At 37.4% G+C, this 25,113-nt stretch overlaps 1 protein-coding gene across 9 annotated transcripts in view; it reads right to left on the reverse strand.

The window, feature by feature from the left end:
- Positions 1-25,113, reverse strand: part of PLA2R1 (phospholipase A2 receptor 1) — a 127,655-nt gene that overhangs the window by 11,620 nt on the left and 90,922 nt on the right. For 6 of the 9 annotated variants that reach the window (XM_074009268.1, XM_074009270.1, XM_074009267.1 and 3 more), the window contains 10 exons: positions 24,711-24,814; positions 22,993-23,132; positions 11,969-12,086; positions 11,146-11,276; positions 10,637-10,784; positions 6,855-7,093; positions 5,121-5,289; positions 2,923-3,063; positions 2,311-2,427; positions 977-1,153 (listed from right to left, as the gene is read on the reverse strand). In XM_074009268.1, coding sequence (XP_073865369.1) covers positions 977-1,153; positions 2,311-2,427; positions 2,923-3,063; positions 5,121-5,289; positions 6,855-7,093; positions 10,637-10,784; positions 11,146-11,276; positions 11,969-12,086; positions 22,993-23,132; positions 24,711-24,814 — 1,484 coding nt within the window. The remainder of the gene's footprint in view (positions 1-976; positions 1,154-2,310; positions 2,428-2,922; positions 3,064-5,120; positions 5,290-6,854; positions 7,094-10,636; positions 10,785-11,145; positions 11,277-11,968; positions 12,087-22,992; positions 23,133-24,710; positions 24,815-25,113) is intronic. The other 3 variants (XM_074009266.1, XM_005573282.5, XR_012421155.1) reach the window with 2 other exon arrangements.

Consider the following 25,113-nt stretch of genomic DNA (forward strand, 5'->3'; position numbering starts at 1 on the left):
CTTAAATTACAAATGTTTCTCTTCATAGCCTCATGAGTTCTACTTCATCACAGGTGTCTACAGAGCACATAGGGGTTTGTCTCTTCCACCACAAAGTTTAGCTCTTTAGCCTGGCACTCTCTGTGAAAGGATCCTACATTACTGTCCAATTTTATTCCCATCACCCCCTAACGTGAGCCCTTTGCTCTAATTGAAATACATTCTTAGTTGCTGCCTTTAATCAGTCTGGGCCTTTTCCTCTTCTGCTCCAGCTTCTATAATTCTCTTCATCCTTTGGGATCCTAAAACCTCACGTCTGCAGCCTTCTCTAGTAGTCCAGGCCACAGCGATCCCTACTTTATAATACTGACATCTAGAAATTGCTGTAATTATTATAGACATTTTCCCACCATCAGTGATCCTCCTTAACACCCTCTCTTTGGTTGTTTGCAACTGACTAGAAGTTTCTAGCTTAGATTTCTAAAATTATTGTTTTCTTTTTTAATTACTAAACACTAAGTATGTTGCTCATGATTAAGTTAGAATGTGACTTTTAGGACACATTATGCTTGCAACAGAGAATAACATCTCCTTGTCCACAACAAATGTACATAAGCCTAGATTATATTGCCTGAGACAAAACATAAACCTTAAGAATTCTGAATAGCAGTCACCAGAATGAAGGTTGCTGGTTTACATTCCTAGTTGTATTTGCTTGAGGGAAAATGCTTTTTTGTCCATTAGGTGATCAACCAGGGTAACACAAGAAAAATCATAGTCTTTTAGCTGATTTATAATGATTTTTTTTTTTTCTCCTATCAGAGAAAGAAGGAGCTGAACTATTCTCTGACTTGTTTGGTGCAGAACACGACAATAACGTCAGAATCTATCTGAATATTCTCTAAACTTGGATTTTAAAACCTTTAAATGCCGAAGAAATCAGTCACATTAGTTAAGGTAGAATCAAAATGAAGAATTACTCTCTGATTTTACCTACCTGCCTTCATTTTACATATAAAGCCCTTTTTTTCTTGACACGGGGATAGCTGCCATAATCCTTCCGGGATCCTCAGGGCAACACAATGATGGGGCTTGAAGTAGTCTGTGTCTGGCTTCCGAATGCCCCAGTTTGACTGGTCTGTGGGAGTTCCATCAAACCACTTTATGGTTTCAGCTGTGAGAAAATTGCTGACTCATTATGAATTATGTGCATGGTTACCAAACATACTAAGACTGGAATTAACCATAAAAAGCACCCCCTGAATTTAATGAGACTCTTGAACTAATACATTCAACTCAGTAAATATAGTCATGTACTCAGCATCAAAAGGTAGGCGTTAATAAAGTTGCCTCTTTATTTTAGGTACAGTGTTCTAATTTAGGTCATTTAGGTTATCATGTTTCTTAATGTGACAGTTTGAATTTTGAAATATTCCATATATATACGATCAATTTAAAGAAATCATTTGATAAACAAAACTAATTGAGTCAAGAAAAATCCTTTGAAGTCCTAACATCTTCATCATTACAAAAAGGCTCGCTTTCTAAAAAGATTTTACAGTGAATTTCTTTAATAGCAAGCCAGCCATGTACCAAAGGGGTAGGGGCGGTAGGACAGTCCATCCCATGTGTGGGCAATAGTGTATTGTCTGAAAATAATTTAAAACTAACAATACAGCTAACTAAAAGTTGGTCTGCTTTTTATTATCACCATCTGCTTGAAATTCTGAACAATGTTGGTGATTAAAATACTCCTCCTCGAAAGGGTAGGCTCACCCCCCACCTCGGTACACCACTATAACAAGCTCTCCATACCAATTAAAATAATTTTCTTCACAAGTACCTTTCAATAACCATCAATTACATAAAGAAAAGAATACCATGATTCCATTTTATTACAAACTCTGGTTTTTATGAGTAACAAATCAGAATCCTAACAGCACAGTTTATCATGGAAACATTTCCATAACTCTATCGTGCTTTTATAACATTTAGAAACCTGGGATATTTTCAAGTAAATATGGTTTTGGTATGCGGTGACTAAGTCTGTGAACACAAAGTTCCAGTCAAGCATCCTCCTGCTAAGCATAAAGATAAACATGTTATTGTTTGTTTGTTTTTATTTTTGGTGTTCTGGGATTATTTTAAAAGACAAAAGCGTAGAGAAAAGGGTTGCAGTGTTGTTTTTGGAAGAAATGGCTTTAGGCTTCATGCTATTTTTTTTCACAGAAAATGTATCCAAGGAGAGTTTTCTGGCTCACAGATGCCATTATCATCAGCTTTAACAACCATGTATTTATTTATGTCCTCTCCTCTACCCAAATCACTTACTGTTACCATCAAATTGAGCATTCAACCAAACCATCTGGACAGAAGAACCAAAAGCAAACAGCTCTTCTAGGAGAAATGCATTTTCAGCCTCATCCTTGATTGTTAAAAGATTAGAACCTATAAGAGAGACAAGTAGCAAAGGAATATTTGTGTTTACACATAAATATACTTAAAAAAATGTTTCCTATACCATTATTTGTAAAGCTCAGGTTTTGAAAAGTGAAAATTTCCATTGTAAATAAGATACTTTAAATTAAAAAAGTAAAACCACAGTTTTAAAAAGATATAAGCTTGCACTTCAGAAGTTAAGGCATAGAATATTAATTTTAGGGAACATTCAAAATTCATAATGCAAATGCATGCAAAAGGAGCGTTTTCTTCAGAAAGTGCAGTGTGCTGAGACATCATCTCAGGTTTCCAAATTTACACTGGACACTGTTTCATAGAGTAGCCGTCCTCCAAACAAGAAATGTTAATAGTATTTATTTTTTCAATAGTTTTTGTTGCTTCTAAAGTCACTAAATAATGGGATGAATAAAGAAATCCACATTGTTTACTGAAATGGCAAGAAAGAGCACATGAAAGAATTTTTACCATCACAAAAACAATTACCTTCCTTTTTGCAAAATTCATGAGCAGCCTCAAAACTCATACTGTCTAGGACTGTAGAAAAACTGTAGCAATTACTTTTAAATTTTATCCAGGGAATAGATGTTTCGGAGCACAACTCTGGGTGTTCAGATGGTCTTGTTTCTGTGAAGAAAAACCAGTTATGATTTCAGGGTGGTGACTGGGTTTATTTATTGAGATAAATATTATACTACATTTTATAAAAGACCAAGCTAAATATGTGTAACAAGATTTTCATGGTAATACTCCAAAAGATTGGGTTTCATGTAAATGATTATAAAACTACGACCAGTTTATAGCATTTCTGACAGAAAGAATCTTTACATAAACATAACAAAATATGCTAATGCACAGCTTTGTAGGCTTAGTTTGGGTGCTGCCTGGGTGAGCGTGGCTCTTTCATGTTTACAGTTAGCATCCTAAAGGTTGGAACAAGCAGGGGCTATGACTCCCAGAGAGAGTGGCAGCTGACTGACGCTGGCAAAAGAGATTTCCAAATGTATGCATTTCATGCAGTGCCGTGTATCACAGATTTGAAAAGTCCTTACCCACTAATAAACCTATGAAAGAAAATAATGCATTCAATAAAGTATCATAATGTAGCATAACATAAAATAAATAAGGGAACTCCAGGGGGATTTTATTTCAGAGAGCCAGCATGAGAGTTAGACACATCCATGCTGAGATCCCGGCTCCACCACTTATTAGCTGCGTGGCCATGGGCATGTTACCTTGCACTTGGTTTCTTTATAAAAGAGAGCTAACAACAAAACCTTTAAAAATATTTTTTTTAAATTACAGAAAACTTTTTAAGAGACAAAGTCTCACTCTGTCACCTAGGCTGAAGTGCAGTGGCACAATCATAGCTCACTGCAGCCTCAAACTCCTGGATTCAAGTGATCCTCCAGCCTCAGCCTCCCAAGTAGCAGACTACAGGCACGCACCACCAAGCTCAGATAATTGATTTTTTTTTTTTTTTTTTTTTTTTTTTTTGTAGAGAAAGAGTCTCACTGTGTTAACCAAGCTGGTCTCAAGCTCCTGGTCTGAAGAGGTCCTCCTGCTCCTGCCTCCCAAAGTGCTGCGATTACTGGTGTATGCCACACAGCCACCTTCCTTACAAGTTGAGAAGTTTCAATGAGTTAAAGCCTGACACTTCTGAAGCATTCAATAAATGCATTGTTATTGAAAGGACAAGATTCCAAGAAAAGGCAAGAGCTAACAACAACAAAAAAAAGCGGGGGGGAGGGGGAAGGACAGCTTTTATGGTGTTTTAGAAGCACAATTAGCTTTTCCAAGATACATGTGGCTATCATTTATATTTAATCTGGATTGTTTTGATCTAAAGATATATAATTTGTATGTTATTTGATACAGTACCCAGAATGCAAGTAAATACACGCACTTTTACTAAATGAGAGATTTAAAAGGAGGCCAGCTTGTGTTAGCGAATTCTGTGCAGGAAACCTGATTTCTACTCTTGGTACTGGTGATGGACAGCTGTGAGACACTTAGGAAGCTATTTAATGCTCTGAATTTACATTTCATTTTTAATAAAGGGGTTAGGACAGGTGAACTTTAAGTGTAAATGAGATATTATGTAAAGTGCAGAGCCAGATAGCTACAAAATATCCAAACAATATCACCATCATCTTATTGTAGCTCTGGAATCCTATCCATCTTTGATTTAAACTTGAATCCTCAAAGTCCTCCACACATGCTTGAAGCCCATGTTTCTCATCTAATTTCCCACCCCTCCCTTACGCCTAACCTGCATTCAGGCAAATTCCAACATCGGCTTTGCCGGACATCCTAGTCCTGCCTTCCTTCCCCATTTTCATCCAGCTTTTCTGCTCAGAATGCCTTTCCATGTCCCATTATTAGCCATCTACACCCACTCATTTATCAAGGCCCATATGCACTGCCGAGTCCTTCAAGAAGCTTTTCTACCTTTCTCCAAATGGATACAATGCATTCTGTTTCTTGATAACCCCCACAACATTTGCTACCTCTCTTGGATCATTTTGTAGTTCTGTTTTTCTTTACATCACCCACCAGACCAGAGGCTTCTTGAAGACACAGACTTCTTACTATACTCATCCTCATATCCCTTGCTTAGCATAGTGCCTTGCATACAGTAGTTACATAGGGTATATTTTTGAGTTGAATAGAATTGTACCTACCAGGGGGCACATGACAAATGGCACCTTGCAGAAATGACTCACAGGCTGTGCTATGCCAGCGTCCGTTGGTGTCGGCAAAAACGCAGTCACCATGGAGGGAGGACTCCTCGTCTTTCCAAAAAGTGAAAGAGGATTTGGTGCCATCAGACCAGTCAAAATTAAGACCATTCTGTGGAGGAAAACTGAGCCATCATTTCCTTGCCATGACTGCTGGCAGCATCACCCAATGTTATCTGAGCATACTACAATTCCCACATCGATTGCTATTTTCACACACCTGTTTAAAGAGGGGCGAGGACATCTGTGAATACAGCTTGACAAACACTAATATCTGCCACAAATGAGATCTTTTTTGATTTGTAGGAATTCTTGGCTCCCTGCCACTATGATTTTCTAGTAAGCAATCAGCGTGAAATTGGACCAGTACCTTGTCTTTTACAGTGAAATACATTTCAGATCGATCAAAGATTCAAATATAAAATTAAAAATGTAAACATGTTAAAGAAAACTTGGTTAAATTTTTTTATACTGTTGGTGTGGGGAAAACCTTTCTAAGTCATAGAAAATCCAGAGGCCATAAAGTAAAATTGACTACATAAAGTTAAAACATTCTGTACTACATGATGCAATAAATCATCATGAAATATCATTCATTTATCTCTCCCACTGGCAAAGATTAAAATTTTGAGAATACCTGGTGTTGGCAAGGATGTGAAAAAATTAGACATTATCACATGCTGTTGTTGGCATGCAAATTGGTGCAAACTCTTGGAGGGCAATTTGGTAGTACTTGTCAAAATTTAAAGTGTATGCAGCAATTTTACTTCTAAAAAATTATCCTACTGGAACAAGGATATTTCATGTGCATTGTTTATAACTGTGAAAAACAGAGAAGAATCCAAATGCCTATTCACAGGAGAATCGTTTAATAAGTTGTAGTACCTCCTTACATGCCGTGTTCTAAAGAATTCACGAGATTTTTATGTGCTGACATGTGAAATTGTAAAAGATATATTAAATTAAAAAGCAAGTTTAAAGACAGCATATAGAATAGGATCTCATTTGTGTTTGAAAAATAATATACATATTCTTCCATTACGTGAATATATATGTGCATACATGGAAAATTTCTAGATGGCACGCAAGACAGTGTTCACAATTACTGACATTAGGGAGTAGAACTAGGGGTCAGGATAGACTAGTGTACTTTTCGCTACTTTGAGTGTACAATATTTTTATTTAAAAAATGAAAATAACGTATTCTCTAAACCACATCCCTAGAGGAAAATAAAACCTCAAGTGCTTAATTATAAGGGGTACTGAACTAATTAATAATCACATTTCTAGACAAGAAGAATGATTCATTTTTTTCTTGGAGATTCATTAAATGCCACCAATTCCCAAATGCAGTGCTTGAGTTTCAGATGTGTTCCAGTGCACAGGCAAGGCAGTATCGGGGTACTTGGAAATTTTCAGAGAACCTTTGAAGGGTATTGATTTCCAGACATTAGGCAAGTGGATGTTTACCCTAAAGAGGTGTGCACTCTTATTTTGTAGTCATAGGCTGCTCATAAGGTTGGTCAAATAATTGCATAAACCAATTATTTAAGTATTATATTTATTATTATTTTTGAGATTTTTTTTTTCAGTGCTAATTTCAGTGGCCAGATCACGAAGGAGGTAGATGCTAAACTTAATTATTCAAGGATGTCTCAAGGGAATTAGGATACCTACATCTGTGGTGAACAGTCCAATCCAGTGGGCGTATCCTAGCCGGTTGAGGACAACAGTGAGGAAGGACTGGTGATACTGGTCTGTGATGCTGACCAGCTGTGCTCCGTGCATCAGGCAGGTTTTTATTGCTGCATACCAAGTCATATTTGCATTAATTATTTTGTAAGTTCTGTTGCCATATTCTAAGGTATTGGGCATTGGATACATATCAGATGTATTTACACCACGTCCAGAAGTATCTAGAACAAGAACAGCAACAAAGGTCATTTGTAGCATGTGGATGACAAAGGAGGAGGCAAAGCTTAGCATAGATCCTTGTCACTATGATCCATGTTGATCACAGAGCTTTCTTCTGGAATTGACTGTTTCAAAACGAGGACACTATCTGAAAGTGTAGGTGATGCTAAAAAATGAGAACACTTAGGAAATTTAATGAATCGTTTTTCAAAAACAAACATTGATTGAACCATTTCTAGAAGATTTCCCGTTTTTGACCATCCTTTATCAAATTGACTGCTTTTTGGTGGAACTGATGGTGATCTTCTTAGGTGGGTTTCACTCCACTAACTACACTTGGCCTAATCCACACTGCTCTGGCAGAACTTAGTGCTTATTAGTAGCAGAGAGGCACATGTTATATAGTCACATACTGCATTGCAAACCTAATATTACAGGTGCATATTATCAGGTAAAATACTTGATAACACTTTTGACACTGATAGTCACTATTGTGCTTAATGTTAGCATGTATAAATTCTAAAAGGAACTTTAAAAAATAAAGTTAATAAATTCTTAGAAATACACACTGTTCTTATAAACAGTTACTATTAATATGTCACCTGTCACAGTCAAGGTTTATAAATTAAAAGGCAAAGTTTTCCCACACGTTGTCAAGCATTGGTGCTTGAGTGTTCGTGAGTGCCTCTGATCATGTGAAAACCAAGCCTGTGTTTATGAACAGGTGTTTCCTCTCTAATATGTGCGTTTGCCTTTCTGTTCTGTATTATGTTATATACTAGGATAGATTAAAGATTTAGAAAACCTAAAGGACAAAAACAAGGTAAGAATTTTTGTACCTTCTGATCCAAAGTGACTTGAATTTCTGTGTACTGGTTTAACAACATTTGGTGTTGGAAAGAAGCATGTGAGGTGTGGATAGGTCATGAGACTGGGACTTAATCCTATTCCTGGCCCTAACTGGCTAAGAGCCCTTGGGCAAATAAATCTTTCTAAACCTCAAATTTATGGTCTCCAAGAGATGATGATGATCTCCCTTGGAGAGGTGTGGATGGAATTGAACAAGATATCCACACAGCGCACACACTATTGTATGGAGACACAGAAAGCATCCTATGATTGTTGCTTCTTCCTCCACTCTCCGCCTCCGGTCATACTCCCTCCAATAAAAATGGCAAAGTGGGAAACTGACCTTTATCTGAAACCATTACCTCAATATAGCAGCCATACATATGGAAAAACCAAAGTAAAATGAATCTATTTAATTTCTATAAATTGTGATGGGTCACACTTTTATCATATTTTTATTCTTTGCTAGAAGTCTGTGCCCAGCCTATATGTCCAGTGTAATGGTTATTCATACAAAATAAAAATAATATCAAAGTAGCTATTTTAAAATGCTAACAATTCGTAAAATTAAATGAAATTCTTTGTATATGTTACCCAAACGCCAATTTGACTGTTTTTTTCCCCCACTGAGTTATATGTCTGTATTTTTACATATATAAATTTCTCCATATGTAATTGATTCCATTAAGTTTCAAAACAAGTGATTTTTGAGCAGCAGGGTTTTTCCACCCATTGCCCTGAAAAAGAAAGATCTATTGGAAACCAAGTTCTAAACTGGGGAGTCTTGCTTTGCCATTGTGTCTCTTCTTATTTGGTTTCTTAATTGTTTTGGTAGATAAAAGACTTTGGGTTCAAGCCCAATGTGAGCACATATGTATCTGGCAAATGGAGAAGAGGAGCAGAACTTGAATAGTCATTGTTGGCTACAGTAATTAGTGTAGTTGAACAATACTTTTTGGAAATAATAAAAAACTCTATTATTTGTTAAATACATGCTAGAAGTATGCTAAGTGTTATATATACATAGAGTGTGTGAGATGGTTATTACCACATTTTGCAGATGCAGAAATCATGATCACAGAAGGTCACGACTTGACTGAAGCTTATCTACAAAGGAGGGTGGGAACCCATGTGTGGTGGGCACTCCAGTGCCTATGCTCTCAATCACCACTATTCTATACTATCTCTAAAGGCAAATCTACACTATTAGTCTGAAAAATACCAAAGAGAGAAAGTGATCAGAGGGTAAATTCCAAGAATAAATCAACATTAAGGTAGTGGAATAAAATCATTGTGTTTAACTGAGATTCTCTTGAGTGTGTTATTTTTGTTTTGTTTTGTTTTGTGTTGTGTTGTGTTGTGCTGTTTTCCCAGACACTGAGTCTTGCTCTGTAGCCCAGGCTGGAGTGCAGTGGTGCGATCTCGGCTCACTGCAACATCCGCCTCCAGGGTTCAAGTGATTCTCGTGCCTTAGCCTCCCTAGTAGCTAGGACTACAGGTGCCCACCACCATGCCAGGTTAATTTTTTGTATTTTAGTAGAGACAGGGTTTCACCACGTTGCCCAGGCTGGTCTTGAACTCCTGAGCTCAGTCAATCCACCCGCCTTGGCCCCCCAAAGTGCTAGGATTACTGGAGTGAGCCACCGTGCCCAGCAAGGATTACTTATGTTTTTAAGCCTAGAGTTCCTCATCTGTAAAATGGGAAACTTTTACTTACTTCATAGAACTGTCTTGAGGATTTTATGGCAAACTGAGCATACACTCAAGGCACAGTGTCAGGCACATCATAAATGTGTAAGTACCTGGCATGCTCATATTATTTCTTTCCCTACAAGGCTCTGCTGTTCCCATATTACTCTTGCTATTACAGATCTAGTACCTTTTTTTCAGTTCCTGACCACTATAATGTTTAAGTGGTAACTGAGAACCAGAAATGGAGCTTCCCTGGCACTGCTTTTCGAGGATGGGTTGATAGTAACATTAGAGACTTCACACGTATGCCACATTCAGAAGTAAAATTCCTATTCCAAATAAGCATATATATATATGCTAGACTGCCCAGAGTTCCACACAGCTCTAGACACCAACTGTGGGTTTCTTGGGTGGTGTGGGCAGGGGTATATACCCAGCATTCAATAAAAGCATGAGCTGTTGTTTTTATTTATACTACTCAAGGTCAGTTATAGTGCATTCACACTGCTCATTGACCCTGTTGGCTATTTGTAATAGTGTGGCTTTGACATTTCACACAGAAACCATTTGGGGGTTCTGCCCATCAGGTCTAGAAGCTTGCTGCATACCACATTTAGCCACAGAGACCATTTTCAGGGTTCCAAAAATGGAGCCAGTATGAGTTGGTTTATTTCCCTGATTCTTTCCCAACATTTTCTCAGTGACCTTTAGGAATTACCTGAACAGATACATAATCCCAGAACGAAGCAGTAAAACCATTTAATATGACTAAGATAGATACATAAATCTGGTCATCACTCAAGTGGCCTCAGCAGTCCTTAGAATCCCACTAAAGGGCGTAAGACTAGGGTAGAGGAGATTAAATAACTAAACTTAGGTAAAGCCAAAGAAGTGCCTGACGCTGTGAGCCATGAAGCTGTTAGCTACACAGCTGTGTAAAACCAACATGGAAGAGAAGGATGGACTTTGGAAATGAAAGGAATAAAAATCCAAATATTTCTCACCTTGCATTTTTTCACATACAAACCCATAGCCTTCCTTTCCACAGTCTTCAAAATACCATTTTCCAGTGAAATGAAAATTGGGATTACTTGAGAGCAAGGCACACAGAGGAATGTGTTTCTGAACTTCAGTGGTACTGTGATTTGGAATCTTTAAAATAATGCATATTATCAAAAGTATGATAACATATAGCATTATTATAACATTAAAATTTGTATTAAGAACATTATTTTTAAAATTAAGACACCATTATTCCTTTATTTGCATTTAATAAACTTATTCACAAGTCATTTCATAACCTACAAAATAAACAATTATTATGATGAGTAAAGTAATTATATTTATGGAACACATAAAATTATATCAAATTACATTAAAAATTAATGTATTAATGACAAACTAATATAAAGTTATACCTACAAAATACAGGAAATAAAAAAGCTTTAATAAACAAGTCTTGAATAAAATATCTTGCCAAAGTCATCTCTAAAAAATGAATCTTAAAACTTACATTTATTGTATCAAATGGAGACCAGTTAGAATATACCACAGGCTTTCCATTTAGCCATGTTTCATAATCATCATTTTGTAAACCTATCCACACATTAGTGGTCTGGCCAAAAAGATTCATAGTAATGAAAGCTGAAAAGCAGGAATACATTATCTAATTTAATACTGCAGAAAGCATTTGGGTAATCACTGAATCCTATTTATAGCTATGATTATATTTAAATGCCAGCAAAACATAATTATGAATCATTTGTAGGAATTTGTTACTTCATCCTTGTTAAGGTAATGCAGTTTCTTTCACTTTTGTTTTAGTTTAAATTGACAGAAATTAGCTGGATAACCTGAGATTTCATCATATCATTAACAAAACAATTTCCAGTGTTCATTAATTACCTTTCTAAACAAAAGAGGATTTACCTACTATATTTAAACTAAAGTAAATAATTGTTTAAATATCAAACAAAAGCATGTAGGTAAATCTAAAGGGATCTAAAAATCATACCATGCAATTACATGTAGATTATACCTGAGACTCTTTTAGCCATTTTGAAATATAGGCCATAAACATGTCCTTATTCTTTCCACTGCTACTGGTAAGAGAAAAGGCTCCCAAACCCAGCAGTTTATAAGCAATGCAGCACACTAACTTTCACAGATATCATGAAATAAAATCTATGGGTGAAAGTGAAAATTCATGTATCATCAGCAATACAGTATTTTAAATGTTGATTTGGGAATGTTAGTATTGGTGGGGGGATATTTTAATAAATACTTGAACAAAAATGGTTATCTTGGCCTGGTTGGTTGGATCTTGAGTACTCTACCTTGCTCCACCTCACTTTCAATGGCGACCAGGGTCCCTGCTTCTTCAGCACAGAAATGTTGAGCATGCGTCCAGTTCTTCCAACTGCTTGGGTCTTTGGGGATATTCAGCAAAAGGCACTATCAAAAAATGTCAAAACAAAACATTCATTTCTGTATTTTTCTAAGTGAATTAAAAATGTCCCAAAGACACTGAATATCAGTTTTGAAAATTCTTTATACTTTTCTTGGGCAGAAAGAACTCATTTTTCTTTCAACTCCTCCAAAGGTGTTACAGTAAAACAAAGAGGAGCAGCTTTCAGGGTGAGTTAATGACTTGCCTGCATTTGCGGCAGGCAGGAACAGAAGCAGGGATGCGTTTTGTCACGTGAAATGTCAGAACAATGCCTTCAGCACAATGAAATGTAGTATTCTTCCTAAAAAGGAGCCACCCTGATTGCAAAGTTTACACTGGCACATTTAATCTAAAAAAAAAAAAAAAAAAAAACCATTCTAGGGGTGGCAATGAACAGCTTAGTTCAATTTTATTTACAAACACACTTCCTTACTTTAAGTGAGAGAGAAATAATGGGGAGTCAAAGCGCATCAGGTGTTTAAATTCACTAAATACTTGGTCACTAAGTCTATTGGCAAGAGCCAGAAAAGAAAAATAAATGATTCCAGTGGGACAGAAAGCAAGGGTATGACCAAAGAAACCTGGAAGAAGTAGAAATGAAGGGGAAGGTTGGCCATCAATGTTAAAGAGAACACAAAAAAGGTTGTGGAATTTGGTAATAAAAGTTGAGTGTTATGCAGGAGAGAATCATGTCTGTATCATGGCAGAGGTTTCCTTTCTTTTCTTTTTCTTTCTTCTTTTTTTTTTTTGAGAGGGAGTCTCGCTCTGTCGCCCAGGCTGGAGTGCAGTGGTGAGATCTTGGCTCACTGCAACCTCCGCCTCCTGGGTTCAAGTGATTCTCCTGCCTCAGCCTCCCGAGTAGCTGCGACTACCCGTGCGTGCCACCACGCCTGGCTAGTTTTTGTATTTTTAGTAGAGAGGGAGTTTCACCATGTTGGCCAGGATGGGCTTGATCTCTTGAACCTGTGATCTACTCGGCTTTACCTCCCAGAGAGCTGGGATTACAGGTGTGAGCCACTGTGCCCAGCCGCAGAGGTTTCTTTTTTATGGGATGGGATGAGAAATAGAATAATACATACTTGACAGGACAGGCAGGGTTAAAGATGAGTTTGTTTGTTTTTCCCCGAAATTTCAATGAAATTTAAGAATGTTGGTAGGACCAGATGGAGTTAGGTGAGAGGAAAAGATAGAAGAGAAAGGTTATAATGGGTCAGGCAAAATTCCAGAGAGGTCAGGAGAAACTTTATGCAAAGGATATTTCATCTGGAATTGCTGGGGATTCTTCTCTCATATTCAATTCTCTCATCAGTGAACACAGATGACCAGAGTGATTGATAGGTCAGAACCTAAGATCTTGCCACTGAGAAAAACCCAGCTACAGGATAATTCTAGGTTAGCATGGAAGCCTACACTTGAACAAGCATCCTTTCCTACCTTATTTTGGAATAGTATCTGATATAGTTTGGATATCTGTCCCCTCCAAATCTCATGTTGAAATGTGATTCCCAGTGTTGAAGGTGAGGCCTGGTGGGAGGTGATTGGATCATGGGGCAGATCCCTCATGAAGGCTTAGGACCATCCCCTAGGTGATGAATGAGTTCTCAGTTCACGCGAGATCTGATTGTTTTGGAACCTCCTCCCACCTCACCTTCTTGCTCATGCTCTTGCCATGTGACATGCTGGTTCCCTGTTACCTTCCGCTATGATTGTAAGCTCCGTGAGGCCCTCACCAGGAGCAGGTGCCGGCACCATGCTTTTTGTACAGCCTGTGGAACTGTAAGTCAAAATAAAACTATTTTCTTTATCAGTTACCCAGTCTCAGATATTCCTTTACAGAAATGCAAGACTAGTCTAACACAATATCTTTCCCCACCATTCTTTAATTTCCAAATTTGTCGGTTCTCCACCCCTTCCCCACCATCACACACCCCTTAAAAGCAGAGAGACTCTTACTCCTCTTTGAACATCACACCAGAGAAGGTCCCTAGTAAACATTTATTAAGCAAAATAAAAGCCAACAAATCTGAAAATGGTTGTCAAATGACATTGTCAGGCATTCTAAATTTAGCTCAGTGGTTCTCCAACAGGACAATTTTGCCCCTCATGATATATTTTGATAATGTCTGCAGATTTTTTTCATTTTTACAACTGGGGAGGGGATTGCTATTGGCAACTAGTGGGTAGAGACCAAGGATGCTGCTAACCATTTGCAAAGCACAGGTCAGGTCAGTCTTCCAAAAGAAAGAATTATCCAGCCCCAAATGTCAATAGTGCAAGGTAATTCTTTTTAAAACTCAGTCCTGATCATGTCACCCTTTAGTTTAAATCCTTCAGGAATTTTCCACTGCCCTTAGGATAAGAAACAGAAACCCTGAACTAGCCTGAAACCCTGAACTAGCTTGAGTTGCCAACTAAGAGAGAAAATACATTTTCAATTCTTCTGGTCCTTTTTGTCTTGTTTGCTTCACAAAGAAACTGAATTGGCTTTTAAGGAGTTTAATTTTATAACAACTATCCTTTTATCTATTTCCTTTCACTTTGCCTCTTTCCTCTAATTACAAATTCTAAAGAGTGGCACATATTAATTATTGGGAAGTCTTATCATTTAATGTGAATTCACCTTGTGTTCAGATAGTTACACTAATGAACCATTCATAAATACCAATGAACCTCATTGGTTCAGTTAGCTCAATAAATCTCTCCAGAAAAACACCCCCCTCTGCTTCCTCTATGTTTGCCTCAGCCAGGATTTACTAGCTTGACTACGGAAGTGTGGCCTCCCATTACCACGACTTCATTGTTTCTAAAAATATAACATATTTACTAACACACTCCGAAATTGTGTCATTAATAATTAAGGCAAAGCAGCAAGATGAAGTACAGCATCCTTAATTAAAAATTGTTTACTTACTAATTTGTAAAATGTGATCAAGTTTAATGCATCTCTGATTATTACTGTGAATTAAGGAGGTCCTACTCTATTCTAAATGGGCTTTCAATATAAGATTCTTTTTTGTCTCAAAATCATTTCTAGCTCAATATTTGAAAATGAAATTCAGTTCCCTCCAAACTTGGTCCTTTCCCAGTGTTCCTACTCACAATGAATGGCATGGTCAGCATGCACTTATACACATACAAGAAGCCTGAAGCCTCAGAGGCATCCTCACCTTTCCACTCCATCTCCCCAACAGCCATACCATTTGGACATCTCATTTCCCAAAGAGTCCCCTCACCCATCCCCCATTCCCACTGCCTCATGGTCTCTGCTACCACCATCTTAGCCCAAGCTACTAATTCTTGCCTGCACTATAGCAATAGCTTCCTAACTGCCCTTACCTTTCTCACACTTGCCCTTCTCCCATATATCCTTGGCACTGTACCTAGAGTAACTTTTAAAAATTTGGTCCTGGTCATGTCCTTCTTTAGTTTTTAACCCATCAAGAGTTTCCCATTGCTTTTAGGATAGAGGACAGTAGTCCAATACGGTATCACCCTTTCCACTTCTTTTGTCTCACCTTCCGCCACTCTAGTTCTTTATGCTTCCTTTAGTTTCTTAAATGTCATACTCCCCCTTGCTGCAGGACCTTAGCACATGCGGCTCCCCCTATTTTTAATGTTCCTTGCCTTTCTGACCACTTCAGTCATGTCCTCTGGCTATACACTTTTCTAGAACCACAAAACTTTCCTTCATCACAGACACCACAATTTTAAATTAAACAGCCATTTTCCTGATCGATTTACTAATGTTTGTTCTCCCTCTAATGTGTAAGGTCCAAAAGAGAAGGGGTTGTTTCTGTTTTTTCTCACCACTGAATTCCCGACATCCAGCAGAGTCAAATGAATGAATGAATCATGGGTGAGACTATTTTTAAGGAAAAACTATGTTATGAACAAAATCAAATATTGACTAATCCCAAACTAGACGGTGCAAAGCAGCCATTACCACTCAATCTAGGTCTTGAATAAAAATATGTAAGTAGAAGCACAAGAGTTAATCACACACACACACTTAGAATTTCTTCCTCCCACAGATCTGCTGGGACAAGTATCTTAGATGACTCACTCTTCTTGGGTTAACCCCTGGTCAAACCTCTTCTACATTGTCAAACACAGAGAAAACTATTTATGAGACATCAGAAAAGATGCTTAATTTCTGTGTGTCTCAGTTTTAAAAACTCTAAAAGGTGGTTAATTCGTCAACAAAGTGGGATTTTTTTCCCTAGAAACAACCAATAAAAATTAGTCCTAGGAAATTCACAAACAAGAAGCAAAGTTTAATGGGACATAATATATTGGAACTTATTTCAGAATTGTGAAGCAAAGAAGGTCCATCATTGTTATCTCCCAGTTTTCCTTCTGTAGCTTTATTTATTAATAGGGAAAAACCATCCCACTCCTCTCAGCTATCAACTCTTCTATTAGCAGTTTTTCTAATAATCTGATAAACCCACCTGTTTCAAGGTGTAGATGACAAATGAGGCAATCTCAAAAATATTTCCCTTTTAAAAATAAAGGAAAGTGTTGAGACAAAGGAGTGAAACTCCAGTGGTGGAATTTTAGGCATTAATGTGCCGGGGAAGGCACTGTGGGTGGGGAGACATGCATGGTGACTCTGACACTGTGCCAGGTGAATTGCCACCTACTCATGAAGCCTGCTGTGATGATATCCTTTGTAATCAAATTCTCCTAATGCCTTGAAGAAAGAGTTGTGTAACTATGACTGTTGAATTGCCTGGCAAATGTTGGCTACACATTAGAATAACTGAGGGAGCTTTTAAAAAATACGGATGCCTGGATCCCATGCAGATCAGCTAAATCAGAAACTTCAGGACGTCTCCTGCACCTTGATGTTTTTAAAAAGCTCGCCTGCTGATTCTAAATATTTGACCAGGGCTGAAAACTACTGATCTAGCTGTTAGTTATCAATAAATTTTTTTTATAGAACTCTGAGCTACATGAGGGTGTTTTAATCATGCCCCAGGGCTAGCTTCAGAAAGCGCCTCCTCTCCCCGCCATTCTCATGCATGTATTTATGCCCCTCTCTATTCCTTTCCTGGGAAGCATTCGCTTGCTCTTTTGCCCTGGGTCTGCTCCACCATCACTGCCACCATTTCCATAGATACACACTCTCTACATATGCACAGGAGGACACATGGGATGGAGCTGAACTGTGTGGGTAAAAATCAAGTTTGGGGGAAGGACAACAGCAAAAGGCTGACCCAGAAACAACTATTCCATGTTTCTAAGAATTATTTATCAAATGCTAAGGATTTGACTTGTCATTAATTTCCTTAAAATATCCTCTTTTAATCTTAGAAGAAAACCTGGGCAATACCATTCAGGACATAGGCATGGGCAAAGACTTCATGTCTAAAACACCAAAAGCAATGGCAACAAAAGCCAAAATAGACAAATGAGATCTAATTAAACTAAAGAGCTTCTGCACTGCAAAAGAAACTATCATCAGAGTAAACAGGTAACCTACAGAATGGGAGAAAATTTTTGCAATCTATCCATCTGACAAAGGGGTAATATCCAGAATCTCAAAGAACTTAAACAAATTTACAAGAAAAAAACAAATAACCATATCAAAAAGTGGGTAAAGGAGATGAACAGTTCTCAAAAGAAGACATTATGCAGTCAACAGACATATGAAAAAATGCTCATCATCACTGGTCATTAGAGAAATGCAAATCAAAAACCACAATGAGATACTATGTCACACCAGTTGGAATGGCGATCATTAAAAGGTCAGGAAACAACAGATGCTGGAGAGGATGTGGAGAAATAAGAACACTTTTACACTGTTGGTGGGAGTGTAAATTAGTTCAACCTTTGTGGAAGATAGTGTGGTGATTCCTCAAGGATCTAGAACTAGAAATACCATTTGACCCAGCAATCCCATTACTGGGTATATACCCAAGAGATTATAACTAATTCTACTATAAAGACACATGCACACGTATGTTTATTGCAGCACTATTCACAATAGCAAAGACTTGGAACCAACCCAAATGTCCATCAATGATAGATTGGATAAAGAAAATGTGGCACATAAACACCATGGAATACTATGCAGCCATAAAAAAGGATGAGCTCATGTCCTTTCCAGGGACATGGATGAAGCTGGAAACCATCATTCTCAGCAAACTATCACAAGAACAGAAAACCAAACACTGCATGTTGTCACTCATTAGTGGGAGTTGAACAATGAGAACACATGGACATAGGGAAGAGAACATCACACACCAGGGACGGTCAGGGGGTGGGGGGCTAGGGAAGGGATAACATTAGGAGAAATACCTAATGTAGATGATGGGTTGATGGGTGCAGCAAACCACCATGGCATGTGTATACCTATGTAACAAAATTGCACGTTCTACACATGTACCCCAGAACTTAAAGTACATTAAAAAATCCTATTTTACACATGAGAGGAGGCATGAGTTAGTAGCTAGAACAGTGTGTTCATGCTTTGGGATTGTTCACTATCTGTACCAGAAATGTGATTTGGAGATTAGCTAGGCATTTCTTTATGCCTGTTCCCTAGAGACCACGCCAGGATACACTTGTTCTAACAGTTGTGAAAAACTAATTGTCACATACTGGAGTGAATTCAAAATGGATCAACAACCTAAATGTAAATGCTAAAACCATAAAGCTTTTAGACAAACACACAGGGGCAAATCTTCATGACCTTGGATTTGGCAGTGAATTCTTAAGTATGATACCAAAAGCACAAGTGACAAAACAAAAAGTAGATAATTGGAAACTTTTGTGCATCAAAGGACATTATCAAGAAGGTTAAAAGACAAGCTACAGAAAGAAGGAAAATATTTATAAACATATATTAGATAGGGGTTTAATATTTAGAATATATAAGGCATTCCTATAACTCAACAATAAAAAGGCAAATGATCCAATTTAAAAATGGACAAAGGACTTTAATAGACATTTTTCCAAAGAAGATAAACAAATGGCTAAGAAGCACATGAAAAGATGCTCAAATTCATCAGATAATAGAGAAATGCAAATAAAAATCACAATGAAATAACACTTAACATGCTCTAGGATGGACATATAATAGCCAGTGTTGGCAAGGATGTGGAGAAATTGAAACCCTCACACACGGCTAGCAGGATTGTAAAATGGTTTGGTCGCTGTGGAAGAACATTTGTCAGTTCCTCAAACAGCTTACTACTGAGTTACCATATGATCCAGCAATTCTATTCATAGGTATACACTCAAAAGAATTGAAAATAGGGACTCAAACAGAGACTTAGACACCAATGTTCATTGAAGCATTATTCACAATAGTCAAAAGGTGAAAACAACCCAAGTGTCCATCAACAGATGAATGAATAAACAAAATGTGCAATATTCACACACACACGCCTGTGCCACACAGGAATATTATTCAGCCACAAGAAGGAATGAAATTTTGATATATGCTAAAACACAAATGAACCTTGAAAACATCGTGCGAATAGGCCAGACACAAGGACAAATATTGTACGAGTTTGCTAATATGAAATATCTAGAATAGGCACATTCATAGAGAGAGAGAATAGATTAGAGGTTACCAGGGGATGGGGAACAGGAAGTTAGTGCTTAATGGTTACAGAGTTTCTGTTTGGGATAGTGAGAATGTTTTGGAAATAGAGATGATGGTTGTATAACATTGTGCATGTAATTAATGCCATTGAATTGTACACTTGACAATGGTTAAAATGGCAAATTTTGTGTCACATTATTTATGACCATAAAAATGCTTTAAAAAATTAATTGCCAAAGGTTTTAATAGAAGACTTAGTAATACTCAGTGTCTTTTGAATATTATCTACAAGTTTTTCATACTGAAATGTGAAAATAATTTATACCTGGTAGCAAGATTTTATAGTTTCAGAAAATAGGAAGTATACAGAAAGTATCAATGATTAAAAAACAGTGTACCTCAATACTATCATGAAGTTTTAGAGTGCAATTACACCACTCTAGAAAATACCTCACAGTGCTGCTGAGCTCATTGTATCATGAGGCTAAGCTGATACGGCAACTCTTGTTTAAAAAAAAATTATTAAAGACTTCATGTTTTAAACAGCAGTTTTAGGTTCACAGCAAAGTTAAGAGGAAAGTAAAGGCACAACTTTGGGAGGCCGAGGCTGGCGGATCACCTGAGGTCAGGAGTTCGAGACCAGCCTGGCCAACATGGTGAAACCCTGTTTCTACTAAAAATACAAAAATTAGTCAGGCGTGTTGGCAGGCACCTGTAACCCCAGCTACTTGGGAGGCTGAGGCAAGAGAATCACTTGAACCTGGGAGGTGAAGGTTGCAGTGAGCCGAGATCATGCCACTGCACTCCAGCCTGGGTGACAGAGTGACAGTCTGTCTCACACACACACACACACACACACACACACAAAAAAAAGGAAGGTACAGAGATTTCCCATATATTCCCTGATCCACACATACACAGCCTCCCCCATTATCAACATATCCCATTACCCCAGAATGGTACATCTGTTACAATTGATGAACCTGCATTAACACATCATAACCAACCAAAGTCCGTAGTTTACATTAGGGTTCATTCTTTGTGTTATACATTCTATGAGTTTGTACAAATGTCTAATGACATGCATCCACCATTGTGGTATCATACAGAGAATTTTCACTGCCCTAAGAATCTTCCACAACTTCATCCTTCCCTCCTGCAACACCTGGCAACCACTGATCTTTTTATTGTCTCTCTAGTTTTGTCTTTTCCAGAATGTCATATAGTTGGAATCATACAGTATTGTAGGCTTTTCAGATTGGCTTCTTTCACTTAGTAATATGAATTTAAGTTTCCTCCATGTATTTTAAAGGCTTGATAGCTAATTTCTTTTTAGCACTGAGTAATATTCCGTTGTGTGGTTGTACCAGTTTATTCATTCATCTACTAGAGACCTCTTAATTGTTTCCAAGTTTTGGCAATTAAGAATAAAGATGTTATAAATATCCATGGACAGGTTTTTACGTGTACATAAGTTTTCAACTCCTTTGGGTAAATACCAAGGAGTGTGATTGCTGGATCAAATGGTAAAAGTATGTTTAGTTTTGTAGGAAACTGCCAAACTGTCTTCCACAGTGGCCGTACCATTCTGCATTCCCACCAGGAGTGAATGAGAGCTCCTGTTGTTCGGCTTCCTTGCCAGTATGTAGTGTTGTCAGTGCTATGGATGTGGGCCGTTCTAGTAGCTGTGTAGTGGCAAATCACTCATTGTTGTTTTAATTTGCATTTCTGGAGTAGCTGTACTCAAGTGCCAATGTGAAGTGGCAGGCGTAGAAAAGGGGCAAGACCACCAGACTCAGGGTCAGAAAACAAAAAGTGCGTCTTGGTCTGATGCTTATTCACTGTGAAGTTTCAGAAAACTCATACGATTTTGTTAGCATCTGTCTTCTCATATGTAAAATGAGGATAGTAATTCTATATATTTTTAAAATTCAGTGATACAAGAAATACACATAAAATCAATTAGCTAAGAGGGGAAGTAACTCAAACATCCACCAATGGATGAACGGATAAACAAAATGTAATCTATCCATCCAATGGAATATTGTCAAAAGGAAGTCCTGTCACATGCCAGTGTTGATGAACCTTGAGGGCATTACGCTAAGTGAAATAAGCCAGTCACAAAAAGGCAAATACTGTCTGATTCCACTTACATGAGGTATTTAAAGTAGTCAAATTCAAAGACACAGAAAGTAGAACAGTAGTTGCCGAGGGGTTCGGGGTAGGAAGAACAGGGAGTCGCTTAATGGGTAGAGTTTCAGTTTTGCAAGATGGAAAAGGCCTGGAGATTTTTTGAATGACAGTGTGAGTATATGACACTTAACACTAGTAAACAGTAAACAAAAATGGTTAGAATGGTGAATTCTATATTGTATTTACCAGAAATTTAAAAAATTAAAAATCAGTGCCACAATATATAGTGGGTACTCAGTGGATGTGTGAAAAATCCAAGAGGCCTCATTTCTCAAATTAACAATGGGAGGAGGATCACAAAGGAGAGAAAGCCCTGCCAATATAACTGAACACTTAGATTAAAAATTGGCTGTCCACAGTTGAAGAGGAATTTCATATTAGCATATGAAATGATGACACAGTTTGGGTTTTTTAATTTTCTAAGAGTTAAACAATTATAATTTGGGATGCATTTTAATTACTTCCACCTAAGGCCTACAAAGTTATTTTATTATAAAATATGAGGAGTGGAGGGAAAGTCTAGGCCTTAATTGAAGGCAGCATCAGAAATAATAAATCTGGTTTAAAATATCCCCACTGGCAATTTCCTTTTCTTAATTCAAATCTGCATGGAAGCACCAGCTTTATGAGGCTCCAGATGACATTGACCAAGCTAAGTTATTAGTCCCTCAATTCACTAGTGGGCAGAGCTGTATGCCAGCTCCAGGCAGGGAAAACACAAGAGTAGGAGTTGGAGTCTGGGTCCTCTGAAATTTACAGCTTATTTGGGAGCAGAACCTAGACACACAGGCATGTAGGCACATACATACACATGTGCACACACACGCACACACATGAGTGCACACACACATGCATACATACATATGTCACACCTAATGGAACATTCATACAGCACAATAAATGGCTATGCCAATGGCAAAACTGAGTATAGAAAAGAGGGGCAGGATCCAGGCTGTTTTTGACAAAAATTTTTTGTTCCAAAAGATTTGTTACTAAATGGAAAACTCAAATTTCTTGAAAAATTTCTTGAAAATTGTGACAAAAACATTCCAGGTCCTATGGTCAACTCATAGCTTTTAAAAGCCACTTCTACTTTTTGAACACTTTCCAAAATTAGTGTCTACAAAAGTGAAACAAAGGCAACTTTTGAAAAGCAAGCTTACCTTATAGTTAAAATATAGCCATCCTTTGGGACACGTTCCATGTTGTTTCGGTGTATCTTTCTTTTTCTCTATGAGCCAAACCTTTTTTCGCTTACAGATACTAGGCATAGAAACTGAACACTCTTCACTACCCCAGAGTCCTGGAGGAGGAAATGGGTTAGAAATGGTTTAGGAACAACGGCAATTCTTTGAAGGCATTCTCTATTGATCGCTATTTTTATGACTGCTGTGGTTTTTCATAATTTACTTTTTAAAATCTAGAAACTGAACTAAACTACTGATGACTGATTTCTCTAGGGACAACAGTTAACTGGGCAAGGGGCCAAATCAGTAATTTTAATTTAAGAATGTAGAAATTTTACAAATTAAAAAAATCTAAATAAATACTGCAATTTGAATCATAGAACTGATTAAAATCTTAAGAGTATTTGACTTGTGTAGCAAAAGAATACTTCGTAGGGTAACAATTTCATTTTAAAACCTTCAACTTCAATGTACAGAGAGGAAAAAGATTCTAAAACAGTAGATAATTTCTACTTTATAATTCTTTAGAAAATATAATAATTTAGAAAAATTAACTCAAGAACTTCCAAGAAAATAGCATTTCTTAACACTGACTCTTAAATAAAACAGACTCACATATAGACTTGTTTTCAGTAAGATATATCCTCAAATCCTCAGCCTCCGACAAACTGACTGCTTTTTTTTTTTTAATTTAGAAGAGCTATATTTTCAGAATAAAGATTATAGAATGCATTGTATTGGCATCCAAGTCATAAATTCCAGAACAGGGCAGAATGCATGCCAATTGCAAGGGCAGGCTCAGTTTTCTAGATCAGGAATATGAGTCCAAAAGATGTTGGCATTTTGAAGGAGGGGCTGGAATGCTATTTTCAATGCAGATTAGCTGCTATTCTCCCAGACTCTCAAAACAGTCCTTTCTGTAGGCTGTTGTGACACCTGCTGGTAAAAGCAAGCTGATTAACCACATGGATTTTCCTTTCCTAACTCTCTGCAGAGGCCCTCACACCCAAAATTATTTTCCATGTTTATCCCTCTCCTGGTCTGGGGCACAGGTTAGTTATGAATCTGTTAGAGTAACGGATATCATTATCTTTTATGGTTAGAAAGAAGGGGAATGAGTGGACAATCAACCTAACTACACTGCACTGACGAAGAGAATTAAAAAAACCAATCTTCAACCTAAATGTGCTTCTAAATCCAACTTGCAAACAGTTGCCATTCTAAAGCAGGCAACAATTGATGCCAGGTATTAAAAGAAAAAAAGAATATTGACTTGAATCAAAACATTTATTAAATAGGACAATGGAAGTAAATTTCACAGATGTTAAAGTTCTGGCCCATTATAAATTGCATATAGGAATAGATTTTTTTTTAAGTGCTTCCATTGAAATGTCATAGGGAAAAGTATTTGTCAGGCATTTTTTTTAAACAGTTTTATTGGGCCCATTTCTGGTGCTGTTTTGATTTATGAGGAAGGACTTATTCAGATGTAAATTATTTCCTAGAACATGAATACATGGATTGAACAGAAAAAATGTCCATCCTTAAGCCTTATGGCAGACAAAACTGAACACATCAAATGAAAAGAGAAATAAACAGAAACTTCTCATGGAAATGATGCAAGGAAAAGACTTTAAGTCTCCTGAAAATTATCAGTTTGTATTATAAACCCAAAAATGGGTAAGTAAAATAACCTGTTACAGAAGAAATAAAGCCACATCTCTGGCTCTGATTATTCACAGTTCTTTCTCTTCCTGTGTCCCAATTCTGGTATATCACTGGTGTTCCATCTCTCCAGCTGTGGGAAGATTAAAAATGTTAAGGTCTTCTCTCATTCTGCATGTCCAGTCTCCAACATCATTCTTAGCGTTCTGAGGTAGGGATTGAGGATATAATATTCTATTAAATTTAAAAAATACTCATATGCAGCATAGTGCCTATAGTTAACAATATTGTATCATATACTTAAAGTTTTTCTAAGGGAGTAGATTTTTTTTGAGATGGAGTCTCGCTCTGTCACCCAGGCTGAGTGCAGTGGCACGATCTTGGCTCACTGCAGCCTCTGCCTCTTGGGTTCAAGCGATTCTCCTGCCTTAG

This window comes from Macaca fascicularis, chromosome 12 (genome assembly GCF_037993035.2).
Source record: "Macaca fascicularis isolate 582-1 chromosome 12, T2T-MFA8v1.1".
NCBI lineage: Eukaryota > Metazoa > Chordata > Mammalia > Primates > Cercopithecidae > Macaca > Macaca fascicularis.